The following is a 13,701-nucleotide window of genomic DNA, read 5'->3' on the forward strand; positions in this document are numbered from 1 at the left end:
ATCTACTAGGTCTTGCACAATTTAGTCATTTCAAGGTTTCGGCCGTGGAAATCCAAACCGCAAAGGTGAAAAAACATGAAAAATAAAAACATGAAAAATATTGGATGAGTACGATTTGAAAGAGTTGTCTTTATACCAAACATTATAGGCCTATATATTTTTTTGATTTGGATGTTTAAGATATAGCCTATTTATAGGCCTATAGCAGTCGAACCGGTGAACCTAATTGAAACTGGTGAGACTTGCAGGCTTTTTAACAAACACGTTATCAGACAGGATAGATCGGGCTGTCGGTAAACATAACAAAATCGGAATTCTTAATAGGAATTGCAATAAAGTGGTTCAAGCAATACATGGAACATAGTAGTCAAAACAAAAAACCCTACAGCTATCAATTTCTATCAATTAAAAGGCCTATATTAGAATCACACAAAAATATATTGTTGTTTATGTTTAGTTCTTCTATCTAGGCGTAGGCCTACTCCAAAAAGTATTTCAAATTTATGTTCTAAAATTGCAAAATCGAACTGAAAAATATTTAAACGATGTAAAATATGTATGTCTAATAAGGACGCGCCTTCATCCGGGCAATGACATGGGACTGACTCAAAACCCAAATGACGAAAATCATAAGTAAAATATTTTTCATGCAAATTCACATCTAAATTGTTTATATATTGGGCCTGTAGCCTCGCATCCTCCTATAAATGTTGTTGCGGCTCCGTTACCTATCCCTCAGGTAACGGAGGATGTTCCCGTCCCACAGACAGATCGACGCCCAACAAAACACACTTCTTTTCGTTTATTGCTTCCATTCTTCTTGTTTTTGAATGGTCATCGGACATACACGAGTCTTCAATACCTATTAATTAGACGCACTAAGGATGGAGAGGGTAAGCTGCCAAAATATAAATAGAGAACAGCCCTGTATCCTGTATAATGGAGAGAATTGCGCTTTCTCGTAATGCATTTCGTGCAAATGTGTTTTTTTTTTTTTTTTTTAATTAAGAACGTAAGCGATTCTAAATAGCCGTCGCCACTTTAAGGGATTAAGGGGGCAATAATAATACATAAATAAGAAGCAAGCGCTCGAACAATTATTAAGATAAAATATTAATAACAAATAGCCTAATAATAATAACAATAATAATACTGAATTGTTTTGAAATCAATGTACTTACCCATTGCTATATCATTTTTAGCGTATGCCAGTTTTGCTGATTATTGGCCTACATGTAACACACATGAGCTTAGTTTTCACAAAAGTAGTCCAAATGCCATCTATTTTATTGTGCCTATACTTTGTATTAATTAATAAAATGGCATAAACGGCTCGTTACATGACCCATGATGTGGTGTCGTGATGTTGTGGTCGACGCAGTACCCGAGTGATGCTGACCTAGACATGTGCCCCGTGTGCGGGGACACGGTGTCCGGGTACCACTACGGACTACTGACCTGCGAAAGTTGTAAGGTAATACCCTCTATACCTGTTTTTTAGACGATGTTTTTTTGTGATACATAAATATAGGCCAATATAGCCCTCTCTATACCCTATTTTCTTATTGACGTAATAATAACTTACCCAAATAGGGATTCTTCAAACGCACAGTTCAAAACAACAAGAGTTACACTTGTTCAGAAAGCCAAGATTGCAGGATCGATAAAACCCAGAGGAAGAGATGTCCTTTCTGTAGGTTCCAAAAGTGCCTTCGTGTTGGAATGCGATTGGAAGGTAAGAGGATATAATAATTGTATAGCATAACCATTATTCATTTCAATTTATTTGTATTATTGTTATTATTATTGAACAGGCCTAACCTGACCCCAGATTTGCCAATGATGCAAAGTAAAAGTCCATATATGTCTGTTCAAGTTCACAACGTTTTCATAATTTTAATTGGAGGACTTACACAATTTCTTGAATCAATTGTAATACAATTTGTGTGTTTTAAAGGAGATTCATATAAATAGCCCATGCAACCAAATTAATGTGTGTGAAAAGGTGGAATAAGGTTATAAACTATTAAGTTGTAACATGAGTGAAATTTACATAACGAGGATGGTAAAAAAAAATCGTATCCATAAAACTTATTTTGTAGTCTGCTAAAAATTAATTTGTATTTTTAATGGGCATAGAGTTGGTGAGATGTATGGACCAAGACTCTGCATCTGCCAGGTGGTAGGGATGGGTGGAGAATCGAAACGGTATAATATATGATCAATAAATGTATGATAATAACATTAATATATTGCTCTTATTCCTATCCCCGTGTTAGCTGTCCGAGCAGACCGGATGCGTGGTGGCAGGAACAGGTTCGGCCCAATGTACAAGCGCCACCGTGCCCTCAAGCAGCAGAAAAACGCTCTGTTCCAGAGTCACGGTCTCAAGGCAGAATACCACACCCCGGATCTTTTTTCTCCTCCAACCAGGACACCGCTCAACTTCCCCAACATCAACATCAACACCACCCCCAGCGACACCATCACCTCCGACCTCCATCCACAAGCTCACAGCGGCTACACTTTCTACCAAAACCAACCACGCCACGAGAGCCCCCAGCACTACCACGTATCGCCACTGGGGGCGCTCTACTCGCCGGTCCATGCCATGGCGGTGATTGGCGACTGCTCTGGCATCCCCGGTCAGGCCCAGTGCTCTGGCTCCTTCTCGGCCCAGGGGCCTGCACTGCCTCACCTGCTGGTTGAATTCCTGCGTTGTGAGCTGGATGAGCTCCAGGTGCGGAGTAAGATCATTGGCCGTCTCCAGCAGATGCAAGGGGAAGGGGGCTGGGGTGGGCTTGGGGAGACCTACATGTATCTCATGGTGGACCAGATGCTGTTCTACATCGTGGAATGGGCTCGTGGGAGCGTCTTCTTCAAAGAGCTGAAGGTAAATATACCTCGTCTGAAGATAGCAGTTGGTTATAATTTCTGATTTAGGGATGGTTACATCTTTTGATGGTTACAGTGTAGGCCAAACACACATGCAGTCATGCACAAACCCTCACACAGACACACACAGGCACACAGAGAAACCCACAGACATACAGGGACACTCACATATACACACACACACACACAGGCCCAGACACAAATGCATTGTTTTTTTATCTCATTTGTTATTGCTAGAATAAAGGATTAGTTTTACCATTTGTTAATAGAGTGGTCCCAGGGCTTTAAGTGTGTGTTTCGTAACTATAATGGTTTCAGCAATCACAATTTGTTTGCCTGGCGGAATAGTAAAAGGTTTGTATCTGTATTTATTTGATGAGAATAATTTGTTTGTTTGTTATATCTTAAAGTACACTAAACCAAAGAAAGACTACAGAGATCATTTTTTTCTAAATTTGTGTGCATGTGTGTGTTTTCATGTTTGTGAGTGCTTGCTTCTGTGTGTACATTTGTGTGTGTGTGTGTGTGTGTGTGTGTGTGTGTGTGCGTGTGTGTGTGTTTGTGTGTGTGTTTGTGTGTGTATGTGTTTGTGTGTGTGTTTGTGTGTGTGTGTGTGTGTTTGTGTGTTTGTTTGTGTGTGTTTCTGTGAGTGCTTGCTTCTGTGTGTGTGTGTGTGTGTTTGTGTGTGTCATCTACCAGGTGAGTGACCAGATGAAACTGCTGCACCACTGCTGGTGTGAGCTGCTGCTCCTGGACATGGTCTCCAGGCAGCTCCAACATGGCGGACAGGGAAGTCTGGTCCTGGTCACTGGACAGGAGGTCAGCGCTCGATCCTACAAGGCCTCACATCTTAGCCTATTAGAACCACCATTTCTGTGGATTGTCACCTGTCTAAAAGGGTCCTTTACTCAGCAAAATGATGGTGTCTGTCACAAAAGACTGTGTTCTTCTTTTTCATGTTTCTTTATTTTGACTGTGACTTTTCACAAAATAACTAACATTTGTTTGAAAATAATGTCTTGATTCTTACTTTGTATTGACTATATATGGCAACACTTTACATTAGAGTTTCCTGTTACAGTTTAACTACATGTGTGATGATCACGGTTACAAACGTTAACAACATGTACTTACCTAATCAAAACCATTACCCCAACCACTCGTGTTAAGTTGTTGTTTAATAACGGATACTATTTAAAGGGTGACCCTATACTATATATATTTACTCATTGATTGACTCACGATTGATTGATTGATTGATTGATTGATTGACCATTTATACCTTTGTGTGAACTGGAGAGACAGCAGTGTTATCATTTCAGGCTATTTTAAGAGAGTAAATAGAGAGAGAGCAGAAGAAAACAGAAGAGAGCAAGATCTGGAAACTAAACAGCTCTATGAAATGTCCCCTCCCTCTCTGCTCCCTCCCTCCCTTGGTTCTGGGCAATTGGGAAGTGTTACATTCACCCATCTGTGATTGACAGGCAATATGGATTCCCCGAACCACTCAGGGAAGGACGAGATGCCCCGATTGGTTAGAAATTAGCCAGGAGTGTTCTGCTATCGACATAGACTCATACCGAGGCAGATGCAGTCAACTCAAAACAGATATTCTCCCAGAGCCTTTAAATCAAAGCATACTCATAACAGCTGACAGGTGGCTAGGCCGTTTCTAACAAATTACACTCAGATAAAAGCTGTTGAGTCTTAGCTTCAGCAGCTTTAAGGCCTACTAGATGCCTACTCTTATGTAGGATATGAATGGTGGATGTTCTCTGTGTGGAAAGCTGAATGCATTGGGATGGCGTGTGTCTGAGCAGTACCTCTGTGTCTAGGTGGATCTGCCTGCATTAGTCAGCCCTGCCGGTCCCCTGCTCAGAACTCTTCTCCAGAAGGGACAGGATCTGGTGGAATCCTTCCGGAAGTTGCAGGTAGACCGCAATGAGGTGGTCTGCTTCAAGTTTCTCATCCTCTTCAATACAGGTAGGTGTTGTCTGCTGAACATATTGCTTTGTGGTTTTAGGATTAGTATTACTAGTATACTGTATCATTTAGTGTTGTCACTTGTGTTTTCTGTGTATTGTTTGGTGACAAAGACGTTATTTCTGATATCACACAATTTAAAGAGGGTATTTTTATTACTAATGGGAAGTCATTGTTTTATTTCTTGTATCCAGGCACAAAATGGATTACACTTTATCATATCTGATATCATATTTGGTTTTATTTGATCTTGAACTTAAACTGATATCCTCGTAGTTAATATAATATGTATACAGTTTAATTTGTAACGTCCTATTTCTATATAATTAATGTTAGGTCATTGCATTGGCACTTCTCTTTCTATCTTGTCTGCAGATCTGAAACACGTTGAAAACCAGTCGTTTGTGGAGAATGTCAAGGAGCAAGTTCATAGGGCCCTGCTTGAATATACACTGTGTGCCTATCCCCAATTCCTTGACAAGTTTGATAAGCTGCTACTGTGCTGGTCAGACCTATGTGCCCTCAGCACGCTTGCTGAGGAGTATCTATGTTCTAAGGATATTTGTGGTGAAGTGCCCTGTAACAATCTGCTTAATGAGTTGCTGCATGCAAAGCACCATTCCATGTGAAAGATGCTATGATTTCTAATATTTGTTGTGTTATGTGTAAAGTATATTGAAGTGCATATTTGAAGGATACTCTAAATTGAAATCTAAATGGATAATTTTGTTTTTGTAGCCATATTGTACAAAGTGCCACTAAAGAAAATGTGACTATAAGGATGGTGGCTGATTGGAAACAAGTTCTTTGAAGCTTGTTTACTGACCTATATTCCAACTAACCAATCCCCAATAACTAACAACACTAAAACACCCCAAACAAAAAATGTGAAGAAACTTCACATTTGTACATTGTATACTTACATTTATACTGACATACAAAAATATTTTGCCGTTAATATATATTTTTTATTTGAATACCAAATTACAAAACAATACAGTGATCTGTATATCATTTTCATAACATTCCATCTGTGAATGTAAGAACAATAACAAAAGTAACAAATGTAATTTATGTTGTTTGCTTAAAGCAAAAAAAAAAAGTCAACAGTGTCTGGTATCTTTTTTTACTGGTTCTGACTGCTATATCGCTCTGTATTCTGTGGCACACACTTCACTCAGTAACAAAATATTAATGATATTGGTAATGCAGCCAACAAATCAAGCCAATTAAATGTGTTGATTGATATTGTAACCTATTGTCGTTTCATTATAAACAACATCATTTTTTATACCTCGGTGCCTAGGTGAATTAAGTGCATAAACCCAGCCATTTATGTTGTTCAAAACCAAAGCCTCCAGCAGTTTGTTATTAAATGTTCCTAGGCTACGCAGGGGGGGGGGGGGGGGGGGGTATTGAGCTTGTACAGAGACCCCATAGAGGGTATTAAAATATTGGTTGCTTTGAAGAGCTTTGGGCCGTCTAAACATGTGACATGCAAATCAAGATGTTAGATAATACCTATAAACAACTTAACATAATGATAAAGACAACATTTTAGAGACAACCTTTGTATTCTCCAGAACTAGTTTTATTTAAACACATTTTTTCTAGAAATGTAGTCCAAATGTTTAATTAAATTGCAGATAGCAGTAATAGTTATCGATGATTTATAGTAAAATACTTTGATAGTAGCATCTGCTAAATGGCCTTAATGTAAAAATGTAGAAGACGCCAACACAAAAATTTATTCAAAATTCAAATCACATTTTACATATGACATGAATATTATAAGTAATTTAGTATGATAATTAAGAAGCTAGTTTGCTTGATTCAGTTTTAAATTGGTGTGATAGGTATAACTCAAATTGTTAATTCTTAATGTATTTATGTTTCCATGAAAGAGGTAAATGACTATGTTCGCTAATAAATGAATAATTTTGCACATGTAAACATGGCAAATGCATTTTCAAGCACTACCCTCTTGGAAGTTTCATGTTTTGTTACCCCAAATCAAATCAAATAAATAATATTATTCACCATCCTTCATCCTTCAAAATGTATATTTCTAATATCATGACATAATTTGGGGTCCATTGTTCCAATGTAACAGCACAAATGACAGTGGTAACTGTCAACTCTGAAATCCTAACATTTTAAACAATTTAATGAAACAAAAAATAACTAATCTATATTCTAACCACTAATTTGTGATTTATAGAACATTTAAATAGCAAAGCAGGCTATAAGAGTGATGAGGAGAGAATCCCTTTGACATTTCTCCAGGTTGAGGCCCAGTCCATCTCGAAAAGCAGATCCCTCTGATTACTCTTTATCCACCTGTTTTCTATCTAGCTCTCTTGATAGAAGCCCCCAATCAAAGTAATGCACTAGAGACGCTTCCTGCCTGACATCCATTTGATCTGCTTCCCCTGATAGCAAACCACTTTTTCCTAAATTACCCTGCCAACCAGCTGGTATCAGATTGGCATTCATCCCATTGAAGTGAAAAACATGACCACCCCATTGGAACAACTTAATCCGTTAAATGTATCTGTTTACACTGTGATCACTTTTGGTAATAATGTAATGCTAAAATCTGTTCGTCAGATGCCTAGCCAGGAATTACACAGATGATAATTAGAATGTAGTTTGTATAAATAGGCCTATATATTTTTAAATAATAGAACAGTCAAACGCATGTAAATAAGAAAAAAATCATGTAGTTATATTAAATCACTCAGATGACGAATATGTCAAAAATCAACATCCTTTATAAATTCATAAATTGTCTTTCATTAAAGTACTTTGAAGGGATTTGGTCATTTTATTGAAAGTCGAATGTCATTCTTTGTTTCTGAAGTCCCATATATTTTTGACCCATTTGGATTCATTACAAATTGGTCAGAGATTAGACAAAGATTGTACAGTTAATAATCGTTCTCAACAGTTTTTTCTGCGTTTGAAAAATGTGACTGCAGTAGCTTACATTTTTACCATAACCCCCTACACGAATACCAAAATAGTTACAGTGTGCATTGTCTTACCAACTACTCCAGTGAATGATTGGCATGCACAACATCCGGGTTATAACATCCCCATTGATTCATATACAATTGATGGTTATTAGTTACCGGTTAACATAAATAGCTCTAGAATAAACAGTATAACAACATTTTATTTTGTGGTCGAAATCATGGATGTTTTTTAGTTATTATTAATTATGTATTATTTTCGTCTTTTTGGATCTGTAATGACAACGTATCCTGTCGTGACCATGGTCGTGACCATACATCCTGTATACATCCTCTCAGGTCCGCTTCCCGGAAACGAACCTTAATTCCAAAAGAATCATGGCGACTTTGTCTGTTAGCCGGGCACCTCTTGGCGGTTTCAGTTTCGAAAACTGTAAAAGGTAAGGTTGTGATGGATATAAATGTGACATATTATGTGCAATGCAGTTTACATCAGGGACAAGCTTGGAAAAGTATGAATGTAGATTGGGTGTACTTGGATGAGGCTACTAGCCCGCTACAGCGGGTACGTGCTTGAATGACTAAGGCTTTTGGTCCTGAAAAATGCCTTTTTGAAATTAATGTAGACTAATTTAATGTCCGACAGTTTCACAATTGATTAGTTTAGTTTAGTTTTTGCTATTAAAATATTTTCTCATTGGGGAGAAAGTTTGATATTAAAATGGTGTTGCCAGTTATGTCCAGTGAGTGAGCACGCTAGGTTAGCTTCTGCTAACGCAACGGACTGAATGAGACGTTCACTGGGGATGCAACATCAACACATAGTCACACAATGAAACGTTACTGATGTCATTTTAGTCAATTTATTTAGGAATGAGCGATACGTTTAGGTGAAACGTTGGTATGGTTACTTTTAAACTGCATGACATTCGTGGATATTGGCATTTTGGATATGATTTTACCAGGCCTAAATTAACTACAATTCAGAGTGTATATTCAGGCGCTCTGAAACTCCTAGAAGTACTCTCTTAAACCTTCAAAGTACAAGATAATGTTTTCGTCACTCTTTGGCATTTTTATTGCATTTTAGTATACATTTAAATTGTTAAAAAAATAAATATTAGACAACTTGTTTAAATAGCCTAAGATGCATTTACTTGCCCATATTTATGCAACTCCTTTTGATACATTTTTAGAAATGCAGTTTTAGAAGCCGATTCTGCAAAGCTGGGATCCAGCGTACCTGCAGCACGCAAAACTGGTACCACAATCTGTGGTATTGTTTTCAAGGTAAGTGAAACAATCTGGTAAAGAGGAAAACAGGGAATGGTCCAAATAAATGTTTTGCGTTTCTGATCTCTATGAATTACTAACCTCACTGTTCCGTTACCCCATATCTAGCTGTCAAATGTTTGAAACGGCAACTTAACTCTTTTACAGCTGCTTCCACACACAACCAAACATCTGTCAGTAATATCAATGTGCCAGTGTACGTTAATTTATTGCTCCACTATACACCAAGTAGTTTGCTCATTGCTATGAATTATCAGGGTGTCAGTTTCTATGTACAAGACATTTATGAAAAATAATTAAAATCAATTAAGATCATCAAATATCTTTTGATGTCATCGATCTACTCGACCCTATAAGCATATCACGGGCCCTACGTGGGGCCTCGGCCTCAATGCCTTAACCCATATTACAGCTAACAGGATCTTAGGTTTCGGTAAACTCAGATGGGCAATCGATGATTGAGTAAAGGCAGACTTCTGGGAAAGGTATGGCATTTAAAAGTCAAAAGAATCAACAACAGGCTCTGCTTTCCCTGTCCATTACAAAAGTATCCCCAATGTTGAAGAAAAGTAATTGTCTATTATTTTGGAAATCTTTAACGGCAATTTGAAGTACATTTTTCAATGGACTAAGGTGCTACATAATTGAATACCAAATGTATTAAAATATGGTGTATATAATGCACTATTCTTTGTCTTTTGAAGGATGGGATTGTCCTTGGGGCCGACACCAGAGCTACTGAAGGCATGATCGTGGCAGACAAGAACTGCTCAAAGATCCACTACATTTCACCCAACATTTAGTGAGTACTGGAGCTTTGATGCAAGCAGCTTCATTATGTTGGCATGCTGGGTCATCTTACTGTAATATGATCTAATATGCTTCTGAAAATAATGTTCCGTTGTCATTGAGTAATGTCTCAATGCTTTATTTCCCAAGGTTTTAGATGAGAATCAACATTGAAGCAGTTTTTCTGGGAGTCACTTGAAATGACCTAGACACAATACAGCACCAACCAAATGACACAAAGCCATAATTGTTTGCAACGTTGTAGAAAGCTATTTAACTAGTCATGATAAACTCTTGGTACTTGATTTTACCCGCAAGTGTACCTGTGGACGGTACTCCCGGTGCATTGAGTTTGGATTTGGGTTCAATAGAAATCGTAGGTTGTCGACAAGCACGAGATGTGGTCCTACAAGTCCACGCTTGAAACATTAATCAATTCATACATTTATAGGTCCTTGAGCTTGCAAGTGCCCTTTTAAGTGTCTGCTGTTTCATTCGTCGGCTTACAGCTTGCACGTCCACTTTCTGCTTATGGGCTTAACAACGTGATGTAGCTTACTACTCACTTTACTTTGAAATGAGTAAGGACCAATGTTACAAAGTCTCAAATGAGGAGTAGGTGTGTCATTCATCGTTTATAGTTGTGAAGGTTGTGAATACATGAAGTGATGCGACTTTGGTTTTGTTTCTGCAGTTGCTGCGGGGCAGGTACGGCTGCGGACACGGAGATGACCACCCAGATCATATCCTCCAACCTAGAGTTGCACGGCCTTTCCACCGGCAGGCTGCCTCGCGTCGCTACAGCTAACCGCATGCTCAAGCAGATGCTCTTCAGGTATGGACACCAGTAGCTTGGCGTCCGTCTGCATTTTTTAAATTGCTTTTAAATTGGACGTTTTTCGTGGCACAAACTAGGGCTGGGCGATAACTCGATTACGATTATTAGTCCCGATAAAACTCACATAGATTATGACGATGAGCATTAGACATAAATGCTCGATATAAAAAAAAAGTTTAAAAAATAAAATAAATAAATAAATAAAAACAGTTCTGATATGGATTTACCTAACAGCCAATCACACAGCAGAAATAAACACAATAGTCATTGCAGTTTTGTGGTTAATGTCTAAGTACACGCCAATTTCCTGGTGCATGTCTGAGCTTCCGTTCCAGCACCGCGGTAAGGAAAGACGAGAGGAGCGTTTTGTGACAGAATAAAAATGAGTGGAACAACGGAGGGTAAGGTAGTCGATAAAAAAGGTTACAAGACGTCCATTATATGGAAGTGGTTTGGCTATCTCAAAACTGATGAAGCACAGGATAAGACCGTCTGTAAATTATGCCGTCGGTCGATGCCGGCACGATTGGGAAACACAACTAATTTATTTCAACATCTGAAAACATACCATCCCAGCGACTACACAGAAAGTATGAAAATGCGCGCAACAACAAGTTTTGCCCGCCGTCCTACCGCAGCTGTCAGCAGCGCGAGCGGGGCTGTTCCAAAACAGCAGTCTATCGTGTCGTCATTTTCGGCTTCCTTCGAACACAAACTCAGCAAGCACCAGTAAACTTTTCTTGGGGGGAAAATAGGCTAAAACTTGATGCCGACATTCTTAAATACAGCCCATGTAAAGATTTAAACACGTTGCAGACTAGTCTGGATTTTTTTTCTATGTATCATTAAATTCTGGTCCACTTTCATCCCAATTCTTTGTGGTAGCCTTATCAATGAGGATGTGTTCATTGTTCAGGTACCAGGGCTACATCGGCGCTGCTCTTGTGCTTGGGGGTGTGGACTGTATGGGCCCCCACCTCTACAGCATATACCCCCACGGCTCCACAGACAAGTTGCCCTATGTCACCATGGGTAGGTTCACGTTTCACATGGATGTTGTTTGAAGAGCAGAGTACCTTTTTAGATATTGAAAATGAAAAGCACTGTTACGATGGAATTGAATTCGTTTTGATCCTTTTATTTTTTTTAAGGTTCTGGGTCCCTTGCAGCGATGGCAGTATTTGAGGATCGCTACAAGCCCGATATGGAGGTGAGTCTTGTGGTTTGTCTTATGCGAAGTTGGGGTCAGGTGACATTTGTAACACGGCTTGGTTGATTTAAAAAAAGGGATGTTCACGATAGTAGCTCCATTAATCTCATTAAAATGTTGCTGAAATGTCAGCATAATTGTATTTAGTTTGAAGCAATAACAAATACGATCAATTGATTACCATTTCCATCCCGTTTAATTTTATCAGGAGGAAGAGGCCAAGAGGCTTGTGCGTGATGCTATCGCTGGAGGAATCTTCAATGATCTGGGCTCCGGTAGCAACATTGACCTGTGTGTCATCACCAAAGGCAACGTGGATTACATCAGGCCCCACGATGAGGCTAACAAGAAGGGTGTCAGGTAAATAATGTTCTTAAAATGAGGACAAACAGGGCGCAAACAAAAGAATTTCACTTTTGAATGCTGTTTGAATGCTAATTATAAAAATAGCACAGCTGGAACTTAACCAGATAATAAACTCACAAAAAGAGGTTTTCAATACATAACACAGCTGACTCAGTATTCAGTTATACCATTACTTTAGTATTTCTTAAGTTATTAGACTGCAAAAATGTAACAAATTCCGTTTCCAGGGGTGCATTGCTTGTAAGCCTGAATTATTGTTCAACCTGAAATGCTGTTTGAATGAAATTAAGGTTAAAACCAGATACTTAATCATAACTGCATCGTAGCTGGAAATAATTGTAGAAATGATGCCTGACTTCTACCCTGTTGCCTGTTTTGCTTGAAGAGTAAATGAGCTTGAAACCTTATGCCAGTAAGTAAAATGTGTTCCCTAGAAGTACAAAGTTGGCAGGGTCCACCTCACCTGCCTCTAATATTGTGCTGTGCTTTGTGTACTAATCCTTTTAACTGAAAGTTTTACGTTTTTTCGTCGTTCATTTCTGCTTACCTCAAGTCACTTAACTAACTTGCATGCGAGTTCCCAGAGTTAAATTGGTGTGCGGTGTTTTCGATAGATGTGTTTTTATGATGTGTCAATTCAGATGCCAATTATAAATGGTCTATATTTAACAAATACCTTGTTTAAAAAATATGGATCCTCAACACTAGGTTGTTCACTGTAGAAAAAGTGCCGAATTCAGGTATTTATTTTCTTCTATCCAGGACTGGTGATTACAAGTACAAAAAAGGAACAACTGGGGTTTTGACCAAAGTAATAACCCACTTAAACCTGGACACCGTGGGAGAACACGTCCAGACCATGGACACCTCATAACCTGCTCCGTCTCTCTTCATGTTCCCGAAAACACCCCCTCATTTTGCCATTCTATACCTAGTAGTAGATATGGTATGTTTTTCAATAAAAATGAATGGTTTTCAATAAAGATGTAATGCCTATACCTGTTAACGTCCCTCTCTGAATGTGTTATATCATTTGAACATACCTTGAGTTTTCAGCAATTTTAAAGTTAATTCAGGTGCTATTGAACATGTGTGACCAGTGGTTGGAATAAACTCTAAAATACAAGATACAATCTCTGCAATGTGCGTTTAATGTTTTATTGTATTGCTGGGTCAGAGGGCTCAAATCGGAAAGTCCCATACTGCAGTGTTTGTTATAGAAATAATACACATTAAACTATTGATATGTCTTGAGAAATTCAAGACCTTCCTATTAGTGTGTTGCTTATTAGTGATTACTTCTATATCTTCATATTAATTGACAATTAACAAAGATGTGAACAATGTCCTGT

The 13,701-nt window shown here is 38.4% G+C and overlaps 2 protein-coding genes across 2 annotated transcripts; both read left to right on the forward strand.

Annotated features, from left to right (window-relative positions):
• Positions 1–884: 884 nt before the first annotated feature.
• Positions 885–5,507, forward strand: LOC307075155 (nuclear receptor subfamily 5 group A member 2-like; the record flags this gene model as incomplete). The annotated part of the gene is made up of 7 exons (XM_079735658.1): positions 885–893; positions 1,382–1,474; positions 1,594–1,735; positions 2,280–2,893; positions 3,595–3,714; positions 4,731–4,878; positions 5,254–5,507. The coding sequence occupies 7 exons, from the start codon at positions 885–887 to the stop codon at positions 5,505–5,507; spliced, it is 1,380 nt and encodes a 459-aa protein (XP_079591784.1).
• A 2,712-nt stretch (positions 5,508–8,219) lies between these two features.
• psmb7 (proteasome 20S subunit beta 7) lies at positions 8,220–13,494 on the forward strand. Its single transcript, XM_079735985.1, has 8 exons — positions 8,220–8,293; positions 9,050–9,143; positions 9,851–9,948; positions 10,630–10,770; positions 11,690–11,805; positions 11,925–11,983; positions 12,192–12,343; positions 13,112–13,494. Exons 1-8 carry the CDS (start codon positions 8,232–8,234, stop codon positions 13,221–13,223), a joined length of 834 nt encoding a protein of 277 aa, XP_079592111.1. The 5' UTR covers positions 8,220–8,231; the 3' UTR covers positions 13,224–13,494.
• Positions 13,495–13,701: the final 207 nt, after the last annotated feature.

The sequence above is a fragment of the Pollachius pollachius genome, assembly GCF_949987615.1.
Source record: "Pollachius pollachius genome assembly, chromosome: 4".
In the NCBI taxonomy this organism is placed as follows: Eukaryota; Metazoa; Chordata; class Actinopteri; order Gadiformes; family Gadidae; genus Pollachius; species Pollachius pollachius.